This window comes from Homalodisca vitripennis, chromosome 1 (assembly GCF_021130785.1).
Source record: "Homalodisca vitripennis isolate AUS2020 chromosome 1, UT_GWSS_2.1, whole genome shotgun sequence".
Taxonomy (NCBI): Eukaryota; Metazoa; Arthropoda; class Insecta; order Hemiptera; family Cicadellidae; genus Homalodisca; species Homalodisca vitripennis.
The window spans coordinates 213146368-213160001 of NC_060207.1; the positions used below are offsets into that span (position 1 = coordinate 213146368).

At 32.6% G+C, this 13634-nt stretch overlaps 1 protein-coding gene across 1 annotated transcript in view; it reads left to right on the plus strand.

Moving 5' to 3' along the window:
- LOC124353049 (nephrin-like) overlaps window positions 1–13634 on the plus strand; it is a 262467-nt gene that overhangs the window by 234885 nt on the left and 13948 nt on the right. The window contains 5 exon segments of the mRNA XM_046802853.1: window positions 2362–2513; window positions 5738–5882; window positions 6735–6865; window positions 8013–8150; window positions 8152–8173. Coding sequence (XP_046658809.1) covers window positions 2362–2513; window positions 5738–5882; window positions 6735–6865; window positions 8013–8150; window positions 8152–8173 — 588 coding nt within the window.

Sequence of the window (13634 nt, forward strand, 5' to 3'; positions counted from 1 at the left end):
AGGAATCAAAAATACGGTTTATAAATTATATTAACTATAGAGTTTCTTATCAGAAAATAAAATACTTCCTAGTGTGTCTTCTTAGGAAGGGAACTTTTTGATGTATCCTTTATAATCTGTGCATAATATAAAAAATTAATGGTTGAAAAAAAATCACTATTGAAATTAGAGTTAAGCTCCAGTTAACGTTCCTTTTATTGTTGCGTCTGGTATCTGATCTGACTCGGACTTGGCTCCTGGAATCTGGAGAGATCAAAAGAAAGTAGACGACGAAGAAGCTAAAAACGAAACATTTACACCGTTTAGACAAAAGAGACTTATATATATATATATATATATATAGGTGAAGTGGTAGTCTCAGTGTCTCATCAGGTACACAATTAATTGAGTGCACTGCGATGTGATGGACACAATCTCTAAGCTCGGTGGAGCAACCCAGTCTTCTACACATAACGTAGCTTTGGTAAGAAGGGTTTATTAAATTGAATTTTGAGTTATGCTCCAGTTCACCTTCCTTTTATTGCAGCAGTCAAGGCTGGGACAACAGCAGATACCAGACGCAGCAATAAAAGGAAGGTGAACTAAAAGGAAAGGAAAGGCTGGAGCTAAAGTCAAAATTCAATTGAATCGGCCTTTCTACCACACCTACGTTTTGTGTAAATTAAATTCCTAATTGTATTTTGAAAAACAATGCCAATTTATTAATCAGGGGTTAACGATACATTAACGGTACTTTTGTTCTGTACTGAGGTTTTTCTAATTTAGTATATGCACCTACCGCCAGATAAACTATACAACACTCATCGTATTATCACAATATCGGTCGTCATAAAATAACTTTATTATTTACATAGGGGTGATGAAATAAAAACACATTTCGTGTGGGAAAATAATTCCTCACTTTATGGTACGTAAACGTGGTGACATTCCTAGTTGTTATTCTGTGCAGTAATTGATTCCAAACAGTGACCAGAAACGTTTCAATATTTTCGGAGTTCTGTTACAAACAAAATTTGCAAACGCCACGAACTGGTGCGTATATATAAACCAGTGCCAATCAGATCCGCCTTGCCCAGCCGACGAATATTTTATTGGATTTACGTGTGGACACGCGGCTTCGCAAACAATCCATGCCGAAAGTTGTATGGGCCATAAATAACACTTAACTGCTCCGCAGATATTTGTGCGTGGTTGTGTACTAACCAGGCCGCGTATCTGTTATAAAAAATGTAATGTCCTCACAAAGTTTTTTATAGCACTTCAAAATATGAATATATTTAACGTGTATTTAAATAAGATTAGATTTATTTTTTGTTGTTTTATTTATAAACAGTGGTCATTGATGCTTATATTTAAGTTGTTTTAATTTACAATAGTATGGTATACAGGGTGTGTGAAATGTCTCGAAACACCTTCAATCTACAAATATTGTATGTAATGTGTCATAAATGTCTTAAATGCAAGCCTGGTTCAGTATGCATATAGTTCTAATTATCTGTTTAATTAGTATATAATGTTGCAAACGACACTTCATACGGTATAATCGTTAAAGAATAGTAGCTGTTTAGAAGGATAACTTTCAACCTTTGGATGGCCAACAATTTGTATAGGATAAACGTTTCAGGAGCTATTTTATCACACAATAGAGTGTTGTCAGGACGTATCCAACGTTCCTTATTTACACCTATTAAACAAAATAGGTACAAAATACTTCAGAACACGTGTTTATTTATTGAAAGTTTTAAGTGTTCACTTTATCATATACTTTACTTAGGTTATTTATCGCTGTATTATGTTGATTAAGCATGTATTAACCATCAAAATAGTGACGAAAATGATTCTGGGGGTTACGTTTAAAGAATTGGATAAACTGATCTCTACGACATTGGGGGTTTTACCCAATTTACTTTGTGTAGAATTTTTTCTCATTTCTGTTCTTTATTTTTGTATGTACTAATACCTCCCCCACCTGACGAAGAAGCTAGATTCCAATCCTCGAAACGTTCTGTTATAACTTTTCTAACCATAACGATGGCATATGTCCAAAATCCTGTTATCCTGTCAAAAGTTATTTCGTCAATAACAAACTTTAAACAAAGAATTTAAAGTATATTCTACGCCATTTTTAAGAAACATAGTTTTAAAGTGGAGTTTAATGAGTAAAACATTCTTAAATGCGAAGTGCATTTTATAATAGTTCCATTAATTATTGCAGTATGTCTTCTACAAAATTTTAGCTTTAATTGAAAATATTCACAAATGATCTCATTGTCATCGTAAATTCTTTATTGCATACATAAAAGCTAAACAATGTTTAATTATAAGATTAAAACATTAAATCGCATGACTAACTGTGTACAGTGAGGCCGTTGTGGGTGAAGCTGGTGGGCGAGAACAGACCTCTCTCTTCCGAGCAGACGTACGAGATCAGCTGTCAAGTGGTGGGAGCCAGGCCGCCCCCGACCATCAGCTGGTACAAGGGGAGCACGCTGCTCAGGAACACCAGGGAGTCGGTGAGTCTCATTGATACAAGAGGTCATAGATAGCATGGAGTGTGAGGGGCTGAAGGGTCAGATTTAGGGGTGGGATATTACTATGCCCTCAATTGACCTACATTATGCTGACATAATGGAACAATGAGTAAGCAAGTAATAGAAGCTCAGTATGGAGAATATAATTTTAAAGATATTAGTAATACTCTAGAAGTCATTGTGAGTTTGCACCTCATACCTTTAATTAAATTGGAACTATACTACTTTATGGCACTACATGAAGAATAACCAAAATAATGTGCTGAGAGGTAAGGAAAGTTGATGTTTGTCTTCAGAACAAATTGATGTATGGAAATGAGTAGATTTGAAATCATATAATTTTGTATTTACTCTGAACTTATTAGTCTTTATCTCTATTTTCTATGTGTTTCGTTTCTGGTAAATGTGACTTTAATTAAATATTTATGATCATGAAAACACAATGTTCTAAAGTTACTGTGTTAGATAGCTACCCTCTTAACACTAGGAGGCCCCAAGGTGTAATATATATATATATATATAATATATACTGCTTATTATAGACAATAAGTTGACAACAGTTGACAACAATTTGAAGATTGTTGTGGTCACTGAACGTTTAATTTTGTTTTAAGTTAAGTGAGTTCTTTTAATTAAAATAATTAAATACAGATCCGGCTATTCTTTTACATTTCAAATGAATAACTCTTTACTTCAAATTTAACTGAGCATTCGTTAACATTTTCACGGCTCTAAAAAGAAATTGAACCCTTAAAAATCTAAAAATCAAACAAGGTGGCCAACAGTTAGAGAATTCTTTACATTATGCTATTTGTGTTGTAAAATCTGGAACCCCTACAAATTAATAGATGGTTTCATTTCAGATAAGATTACTTATGTTAATTTGCATGAAATCCCAGATCCCACAGTCCCTGAGGGATTTATGTAGTTTACAGGATAAATTGCAGTACAAGAATATGCACCATGTTGATTGCATTAAACGTACAAGTCTGTAAATTTATTTTGGGAATGATCTCAGGACACATAAAATTACCATTCATTATGCAATTTGTAACCGTATTATATTTTCCCAAAACAACATTAGCGAGTATTTTTATATTTCATATAAACATTAACTTATTTATAGACAGCCAAGCAGCTATAGCTTTGAGCTTTACACGCAACATATACAGTGTGATCTCTAGAAACTTGTTGTACGACTGGTCACGTAACTATAGCAACTCCTTGTTGTTGTGGGGGGGGGGGGAGGAGACTTTATAAAGATGAAGATGGTTGGCTTATGGGGTAGTAGGCGGTGTCAGTGATTTCTTATTTAAATTCAGTACCAGAACATTTTACATATCTTGAATTTTCAATTAGTTTTTGTGATATATGCTCAAAACTGAAATATAAGCATACAACCTCTATATTTCAAAAAAGAATGTCAATAATATTGGAAAATAGTTGGTTTGTAATGTTTTTTGAAGTAATTAAATAATGTGTTCACTGGAATATTACATTAGATTTTGAGTACTGACAGTAGATCTATTGCCCATGGGCATTAGACTCAAAATTAAGAATGATTTTATTTTAATGTTTCGTAAATGCTTGTTATGGACATGTGATCCCTCATTACATACTGATATTGAGTTTAGATATTTTACCTCCAATTAGTGTAACTTCTGAAATCTGAAGAAAAGAAAAGTCCGCAGAGAATACACTGAATAACTGTTGGGTAAACAAGATAGTATCACATTTGTAACCTAGGTGTCCTTGATGTTGAAACGATTAAAAATCTCGTTTTAACGTCTTTTTCTTCATAATTATTTATCTTTAAAGACGGGTGTGGACTAGATCTCAGGAGTGAAGTCTGACATGGCAAATAAATCCTGCAATAAGCGGAATGTGAAATGAAAATAAACTCAATATTCACATTGAATTAAGCCTTGTAGCCAAGGCTATGTTATATGCACATTATATGTTTGGTAATTACAACCTAGACACACCTGTACCATTAATATACTATTGAAAAGTCAAGGCGCAAAGGCAAATATTTGAAATATTATCATAATCCTTGGTTTTGTAGGCATACAAAATTTGTTGAAAATTTGTTTCCACTTTAACAAATATAATACGAGGTATACACAAATACTCACTAGCAGCTGGATGCAATTTAACCGATTAACTTACTCTTACTCCAGGTTACGTTATTTTTTATTTCCAAATATAAATTATCCAGGTGGGATTGTATTATAACGATCTGAAATACTCCAGTTCTCCAGAAGTGCAGTTTCATATTTTAGCTGAAAAAAAAGAACTACGTTTCGATAGGAATTGTGAATATTGTGCGCGTAACAAAGAAATATAAAGAATAGTGAGTAATAAGTAAATTAGATTATTCTAAAGTATACAGTGTATGCATAGTCAAATTGTATTACTATGCTATAAATTATATTGAGTAATGATTAAGCATTCAATATATAAAGAAGATAAGTTTAAACTTGGTAGAGTTAATACAGGTTGTGTTTGCATGTGTGACGCAATTAGTAGATTAGAATCCGTTTTCAGAAGACAAATACAATTTCAATCATTTTAATTGTATAGAGTGGTTGTTTACGTTTCTTACAATTATAACCCAGATAAAGATTTTAGCAGATTTACATTTATCTCGGATATAAATAGTCTTCTGTCTTTAAAATACTTACAGTGGAAAATCATTTCAATAATGGTTTGTTTCAATTTTTTTTTTTGTGATGATGAAAGGATTGTAAAAGGAAAATAGAATTTTTCTGGACAATTTCAATTGTTCAGTGAAACAGGAAATCATTAACAGTACGTGTTTAAATCTGCAATCTGACTACATTTATTTGGCAGACTAACCGATAAGTCAACCAGTCGAAAAATGGCCCCTTTGGTTGCCAATTCTGAAAAATTAAGTAAACATAGTGTCTAACAGATTTGTTTGGTTTTTCGTTTATCTATGATGAACCAATGATAAAGCCCACTCTCATTTCTCCTCCATTATTGCCGCCATCTTGATTCTGCCGTGACGATCGCCATGTACTATTGGCCTATCCTTAGTTCTATATGGTTGGTCAGTGAGTGCAATAATATTATGACCTCTATCCTGTAGCTGGGAAGGTTTTTTAACTGTAGTAAATTAAATAACAGAATGAGAGTAGCCTTCCACTGAGGTAAATGTTTCCTAACACCATGTTATTGTACAGACCACTGGTGATGGTAACACCACCATATCCACCCTGACCTTCTCTCCGCTCATGGAGGATTCTGGGAAGACTCTGACTTGCCGAGCCAGCTCCGCCACCATAGAGGACAGCGAACTGGAGGATTCCTGGAAACTCAATATTTTCCGTGAGTTTGAGGATCAATTCTATATTTATGCCCATGCGTTGCTTCAACCGTATCATGCAGTATACAAAAAAGAGGTTTTATATATATATATATATATATATATATATATAAAACTCTCTTTTGTATATATATATACATATACTAGGAAAACAGTCTAATATGCGTGAATTATTTCATTCATTGTCATTATTTAAGCTTCCCTTTTAATTATACTCATTTATATCTACTTATTCGAGGAAACACTGTTTTTTCCATTATGAAAATATTGTAAATAGTGTACTAAAAGACATTAATAAAAATATTGCCCATAGTAATTAAGCTAACTAATAAATAATAATACCAATAGTAATAATAATATCTAAGTAATAGTTATGATTTTTTTTTTAAGTAATAAACATTGCAGACAAAGTAAAAAGAGTATTAAAATTCAAAGAATAGAAACAAGTTACAGTTAAAGACAAGTATAGTAATAGAGAACATATTTTATTGATAACTTATTTCATATTACATAATTTTAACTGCATTATTTCAAAATTAAAAATATTCAAAATAGAGAGATAAAAATGTTAAGAAAGAAACTATGAGGTAATTAAGATAATGAATGGACAATTAATGACTTCTACTTGGGTTAAACCGTATTTAGGTTTACAGGACGTAATCTTGGTTTTTAGTTCATGTAAATTTATTATTAATTTGGTACCCTTGTTCTTACCTAAGATTTTTTTACCAGAATATTAAATTTGAAATTTAATCAAGTAATTACTTATTCATAAATAATGTTTTTGCAGTTAGTATAACAAAAGCTTAAAGATGTATTTATGTAGCTGATGAGAAAGTTTGGGGCTGTTTCAGACGTACCTCTGGTAGTGCTGGAGTTAGGCAGTAACCTGAACGCCAGTACGATAAGAGAAGGCATCGACGTTTACTTCGAGTGCAACATCAAGTCCAACCCATGGGTTTACCGTGTTAGTTGGAGACACAACGTAAGTTTAATACGAGTACTTTGACACGTTACTTTCACACAGACAGCCTCAGGTTGGTTGTTAGATTTCCAGGTGGCAACTAAGGTCAGTGAGACCTTGTTTTCTAAACTACTGATATTTCAAACTACAAAAAGAAAAATGGATGGAAAGTCATATTTTAGATTATGTTTCTATTCTGGCTAAATTTAGTTTTTGTGCATATAGAAATGAGTTAGTTGGCACATAGAGGGGTTTAAAAAATATAAATATAATTCTTAAGATTTAAAGATGGCTGCCAGCTTTATAAATTTGTAAAAGGAGCCTGTTATATATAAGCTATCTTAGAGTGAAATGGGAAAAGGTTTTGTTTTTCCCGGGTGATTGAAAACAAATAAGTGTTCATTGATCTCTTTTGATGACCGGTAAGGTTTTCAGAAGTGCTTTTGTAACCATAATGCTCATTTTAATAATTAACCGATAATAACGCTTAATTTATGAACAAACACTCCAATAATTAAGACATTTTTATTTTTATGAGGCCTTTCGTGTTTAATGAACACATCATCAGACCCACATAACTGAAATAAAAGTAAAGTCTGAAATAAAAATAAAAATTTCAACACTCTAAAAAATTAATATAGCCTATAAAATATTTTTCCAAATTTAATTCCTACCGTTATAGTAAATCTCGGAACTTGTTTATTTTTGATTCCTTAAGAAGTTGCATATTTTAGCCTACCCGTTCAAAACCTCAGTAATTTTCCAACTTTACTAAAGTTATGACTTTATTTTTGTGTGGGTTTGATGATATAAACATTGAACACGATAGGCCTCAAAAAATAAAAATTTCTTTATTATTAGAGTGTTTGTTCATAAATTAAGCGTTTGATTCCATAAGAAGAAGCTGGTAGAATGTAACCGTTAGGAAACCTAGTGTGCCGATGATACCTATTAGATATACATTAGCTTTCATAATCACAGTGCAATATATATGTAAGGTCAAATGGAATTTTAAAAGCAACGCCACACTTTTAGTAAATAAAATGACCTAGATAGATCAAATAGAAAATCAAAATAATTTACTTGCTATTCTTAAATCTAAAAGAGTTTATTATAATTTTTTATTGTATTTTTATTGAAGTACTTGGTAAAAGTAAATTTGTTCCAGGGTATGACTCTCGTAAATAACGCGAGTGCGGGTACCATCGTACAGAACCAGAGCCTGGTCCTCCAGAGTGTGTCCAGAGCTCGGGCAGGGCTGTATACCTGTGTGGGCAGCAACCAGGAGGGAGATGGGGAGAGTAACCCCAGTCCCACTGGATGTAAAATGTGAGTTACCCCAACAACCATTCTATTAGATTTTAAAATGAGCTGGTTTACTTTATTGCAATCGATTTATTTTTGCAATTACCGTTTCTTGGTACAGAAATTAACTCTCGTTCTCCAACTCTATCGCTTTTTGTGATAATGGGTGGCCTGCTAGTCTAAGATGTCGGAATTTGAATGTCAGATGCAGACAGCACGATGATTTTGTGACCTTGTGAGTAGCACTCTGTATCAGTACCATCGGCCTTGTACTGTATCTGCTTCCCCACCCTTTTCTGTTTGGTAAGATTCTGTGGCCTATGAAGATGGACAGAAGAAGGCTTAATCGAGAATCTGCTCTGCTTCTCATTAAAACAGATATATATATATATATATATATATATATTTATCTGCGATTCAATGTTTATTGAAATTAAATAAGGCTGTTGCCATTTATACAATTTAATGTAAATAAAAGTCGTTTGACAGGTATTTGGTCTTCCGATCATATGTTAGTTTGCTTATTTAAACACATATGTGACAGATACGGCCAAATACAAAATAATCGAATCGGAAAAAGTAAGCGCTCTGTGGTGTAATGGTAGCACATTCACCCGGCAAGTGAGAGATCCGGGTTCGACTCCCGGCGGAGCAAGTACTTTTTGCGATTCAATGTTTATTGAAATTAAATAAGGCTGTTGCCATTTATACAATTTAATGTAAATAAAAGTCGTTTGACAGGTATTTGGTCTTCCGATCATATGTTAGTTTGCTTATTTAAACACATATGTGACAGATACGGCCAAATACAAAATAATCGAATCGGAAAAAGTAAGCGCTCTGTGGTGTAATGGTAGCACATTCACCCGGCAAGTGAGAGATCCGGGTTCGACTCCCGGCGGAGCAAGTACTTTTTGCGATTCAATGTTTATTGAAATTAAATAAGGCTGTTGCCATTTATACAATTTAATGTAAATAAAAGTCGTTTGACAGGTATTTGGTCTTCCGATCATATGTTAGTTTGCGTATTTAAACACATATGTGACAGATACGGCCAAATACAAAATAATCGAATCGGAAAAAGTAAGCGCTCTGTGGTGTAATGATAGCACATTCACCCGGCAAGTGAAAGATCCGGGTTCAACTCCCGGCGGAGCAAGTACTTTTTGCGATTCAATGTTTATTGAAATTAAATAAGGCTGTTGCCATTTATACAATTTAATGTAAATAAAAGTCGTTTGACAGGTATTTGGTCTTCCGATCATATGTTAGTTTGCTTATTTAAACACATATGTGACAGATACGGCCAAATACAAAATAATCGAATCGGAAAAAGTAAGCGCTCTGTGGTGTAATGGTAGCACATTCACCCGGCAAGTGAGAGATCCGGGTTCGACTCCCGGCGGAGCAAGTACTTTTTGCGATTCAATGTTTATTGAAATTATATATATATATATATATATATATATATATATATATATATATATATATATATATACACCTGAGTTACAATCTTCTCGGAGGTAACATACAGTAGAGTACAGAATAACACTGATTCCTAAAAGTGAACCTTTAGGAACTTTAACCATCTCTACTATAGGCATCTATGTAACTCTTCATTAAGTGTAAATATCATAACTATGAATCTTCACGTGGGGCTGAAAATGTTAACATTATGTACTTTACCTAACCGAGTATTTTAATATAACATTGTTTGACACACGTGTCTACGATTATATTACCTTTCCTTAACTTTAAATATCATAATCATGAATCTTCACGTAGATCTGATAATGTTAACATTGTGTACTTTGGATAGTTTATTATTGTTATTTAAGTATATCGAGTAATGCATAAAAATAGTTTAAAGCTATTTTTTTATACGGGTAACCAATTTATAACCCCAAAAACGGGAGTCTGAAAACCCGTGTCCTTATTTTTCCACAGTAGCAGATGGTTTGCGAATAAGCAACGTAGTACTCTGAAAATTGTACAAGGAATGGGACTGGGGGTAAGCAAACTAATAGTCGTTATTGAAAACTACATAATGAAATCACACTACTTTCAATAACGTGGAAATTTCACGAATAGAAAAACCTAACACCTGTATCCGAGACGGATTCTTTTAGAGATGCCAAGATTAGTTACTAAAATTTCCAAACTAATTGTACTTACATACATTGTAAGAATTTGTCTAATGTTATCTGTCATACATTTTCTAGAAACAAATAATTACTCGATAACAATCATGTTTTTAAATATTCATATAATCCTTCAAGACTAATTTTTTGCAGGAGTAACCAGTAACAGCCTAATGGTTCTATTTGGACAACTTAGTACGTACAGTATTTACTCACCACTTTGTGTGATACCCTCACTTCATTAAATAAGCAGAAAAGGTTAGATCATAAATTCTAAGTTCAATATAATGGACTGCTTTGCTACGTCATTCAGTATTTAAAGATGCGACTTCAATTAGTTTTCTAGGTCAAGAATAAAATCTTCTACTCAAGAGTATTTTAATCTTTAATGTCAGTAGTAAATTAAAACACTGCTGTACCTGTTTCTTACATTTATAAAATATTACGTCATAACATAAACTACTTGGAAGCTAGTCATATTAATTTATGTGATCAGTATCATATAAATTATCACTGTTTACAGATAAGAAATAGTTGGTTGTACTAGATTCAACGTAAGAATTACAATTCCAGATACGTAAAAAAGGAAAATGCTCACAGAAACAGAATCGTACACAACAACACTTGACATATGACACTGTCCGCGAACAGCAGTTGAAATAGAGTGCACTGCTGCCACATTGTCTCTGGCCAAGTTAAATATTCAAATGGGAACTCGGAATACAAAATGTGTATACATAGCTAGTAGCTACATTTGTTTATTGCGCTGCTATTTCTCTTTCTGTGTTTAACACATAAAACGTCCCGCGCCCAACATTTTTCATAGGTGTTGCGAAATATAACACAACTCCATGTTATTGTTACAGAAAATATTATTGGGCGTACATGTTATATTATTGGATAAGGATACACTAAACACTCGTGTAAAAAAAGGAAAGCTTATGCCACGATGATCATATAAAAATTGTAAACGTGAGTTAACTTAAATAAATACATATCATACAGAGTTATAAAATTTTTAAAAGGTCGAAACAGTGAAATCACCTCTTGACATTAAGAAGTCCACCGATAACAAAGAGAGAATAATGAAGTTATGGAGACCTGGCATGGAAAATAATTAATTTTATATAGCCAAAACTCACCCCTCACCACTGTCACGCCTAGGTCTAAAATTTTTACCCCACAAAAGTGAATATACATTTAAAAAAGGCCTTATAGATTCACCTTGGAATTTTGTTCATAATCATTTCCTTTGTAATCCCTGTTTAATCTAGAAAAAATTACAGACAGCCATACGCTTTCTGATTCCCATTGCACAACATAAGTGTCACTTGAAAGTTTCGTTACGAAGCAATCGAGGATTGATCTCATTATTACTGGTACAACCACCATTAAGTTCTTCAGGGTCGCACTACGTCGAAATATTGCTTACACAATTGTACTTATTTAAATATTTAGGCCTTGCTATGGAGAGCCATATTCAGTCAACAGATGTTACTCCGAAACTGCCAATAATAAATAGTCGTCTCTACAGTGAGTTGAAGGGGCGGAGCTTTCTTGTGATTGGCTGACGTTGAACCAACCACCAACCAGTTATGATCACAATAGCTTTTTTATCACCTATTATCTGCTTATTACGGTGAAAATTGGCAGACTTGACTATATCAGCGCCTTCCGCGTATGCCTAAGAACTAAGATTACTGGAACAGCCTCTGAGTTTATTAAGAGAATATCTGAATAAAAAAGAGATTCTATCATATTAGACACTGATTGGAGTTTGATGTTGCCGAAGATACCACTGCAGCTGATTCTTATATATCACTGTAACATCGCTTGAATTATTTTGTACATATTTTACAAACTTTGGGACCTAAGATTCAGATTCTTAAATAGTGGTTATACTCTCTGCTAGATAAATCTTATAATCAACCTGGTGATAAAACATCGTTGAAATAAAATGGCGGAAAGATAATAGCAGAGCTTAAACTCTACTGGTTTCTTTAGTTATTTGACTTTTAAAATTTTCAAAAAATTATATATATATATATATATATATATATATATATATATATATATATATATAAATTTTCAAATTTTTTAAAGTTAAATGGCTAAAGAAACCAGTAGAGTTATACAAAATGTAGTAGACACTATCCATTATAAAAATTTCATTACAATTCCAACGGCACTTATTTAAACGAAATTCGTCAATTCATAAGCAAGTACGACCAAGTAAAGGTACGCTTGCACAAGCCGGGAGCAGCAAAAAATTTACCTTAATAGGCATCAGCTGTTTTTCCAAAGGTTATACAAATTTTACAAGATAACAACAATTTTTCTATTTTTATAACAATTTTAATGGGTTTTTTTTGTTCAACGAAATCCTCAAACGCATAAGCGAGTACGACCACTTTAAAGATACGCTTGCACAAGCCGAGAGCGCCAAACATGTCACAGTTGAGAGGTATCAGTTGTTTGTTGCTCCTGGATTGTGCAAGCTTATCTTTAAAGTGGTTGTACTCGTATATACGTTGAAGGATTTCATTGAAAAAAGGTTTCGATGAAATTGTGCCACAGATATAAAAATAGTTGGTATCATATATATATATATATATATATATATATATATAATGCACAATAAACAAGAAATGATCTCGAGGGTACTCAAAAAGCAATTACTCATATGCTCTAGTCATATGCCGCTGCAGATGTTGGCAGCGACTAGCATACGTAATTTTCAATATGATATCATATATAGAGCAAATATGGCATTTGAAATCAATCTTTATTGAACTGTGTACTGTCTACATCAAACAGAATTTGTCATAACTGTATTTGATTTCCGAAAGAAGCGTTGGAATACTTTAAAATTGCATTATCTTTAAATGAACGTGAATTAAAAACAAAATATTTTTATGATAAAAATCATCTTAATCAATTGTATATGCCAAGTTTTATATTTAACCTTCATTTTATCACAATTACTGAAATTAAGTCGTCCCTTAAGTATTGCCAGATTTATAAGTTTCTATGTTGCAGTTTTCTTTTTTTGTGTGATAAAGGTATTTAAAATGAAGTAAAATGTTAATAAACACTATACAAGCTCCAAACAAATTTATCATTTTATAAATTACTCATATTTATTGACATGTTATCAAATCCATACCTGTACAAATTTATTTCAAACAAAATAAAAATATATATACATGTTGGAAAGCTTCATAGGTCTTAAAAAGTAGAGGTAATATTCATACATTGCATGTAGCTTTATGGCAAATTATTATTTCATAAATCATGGTAATAAAGAGCTGGAAATTTTGAAATGTTATTACTTCAGAATCGTT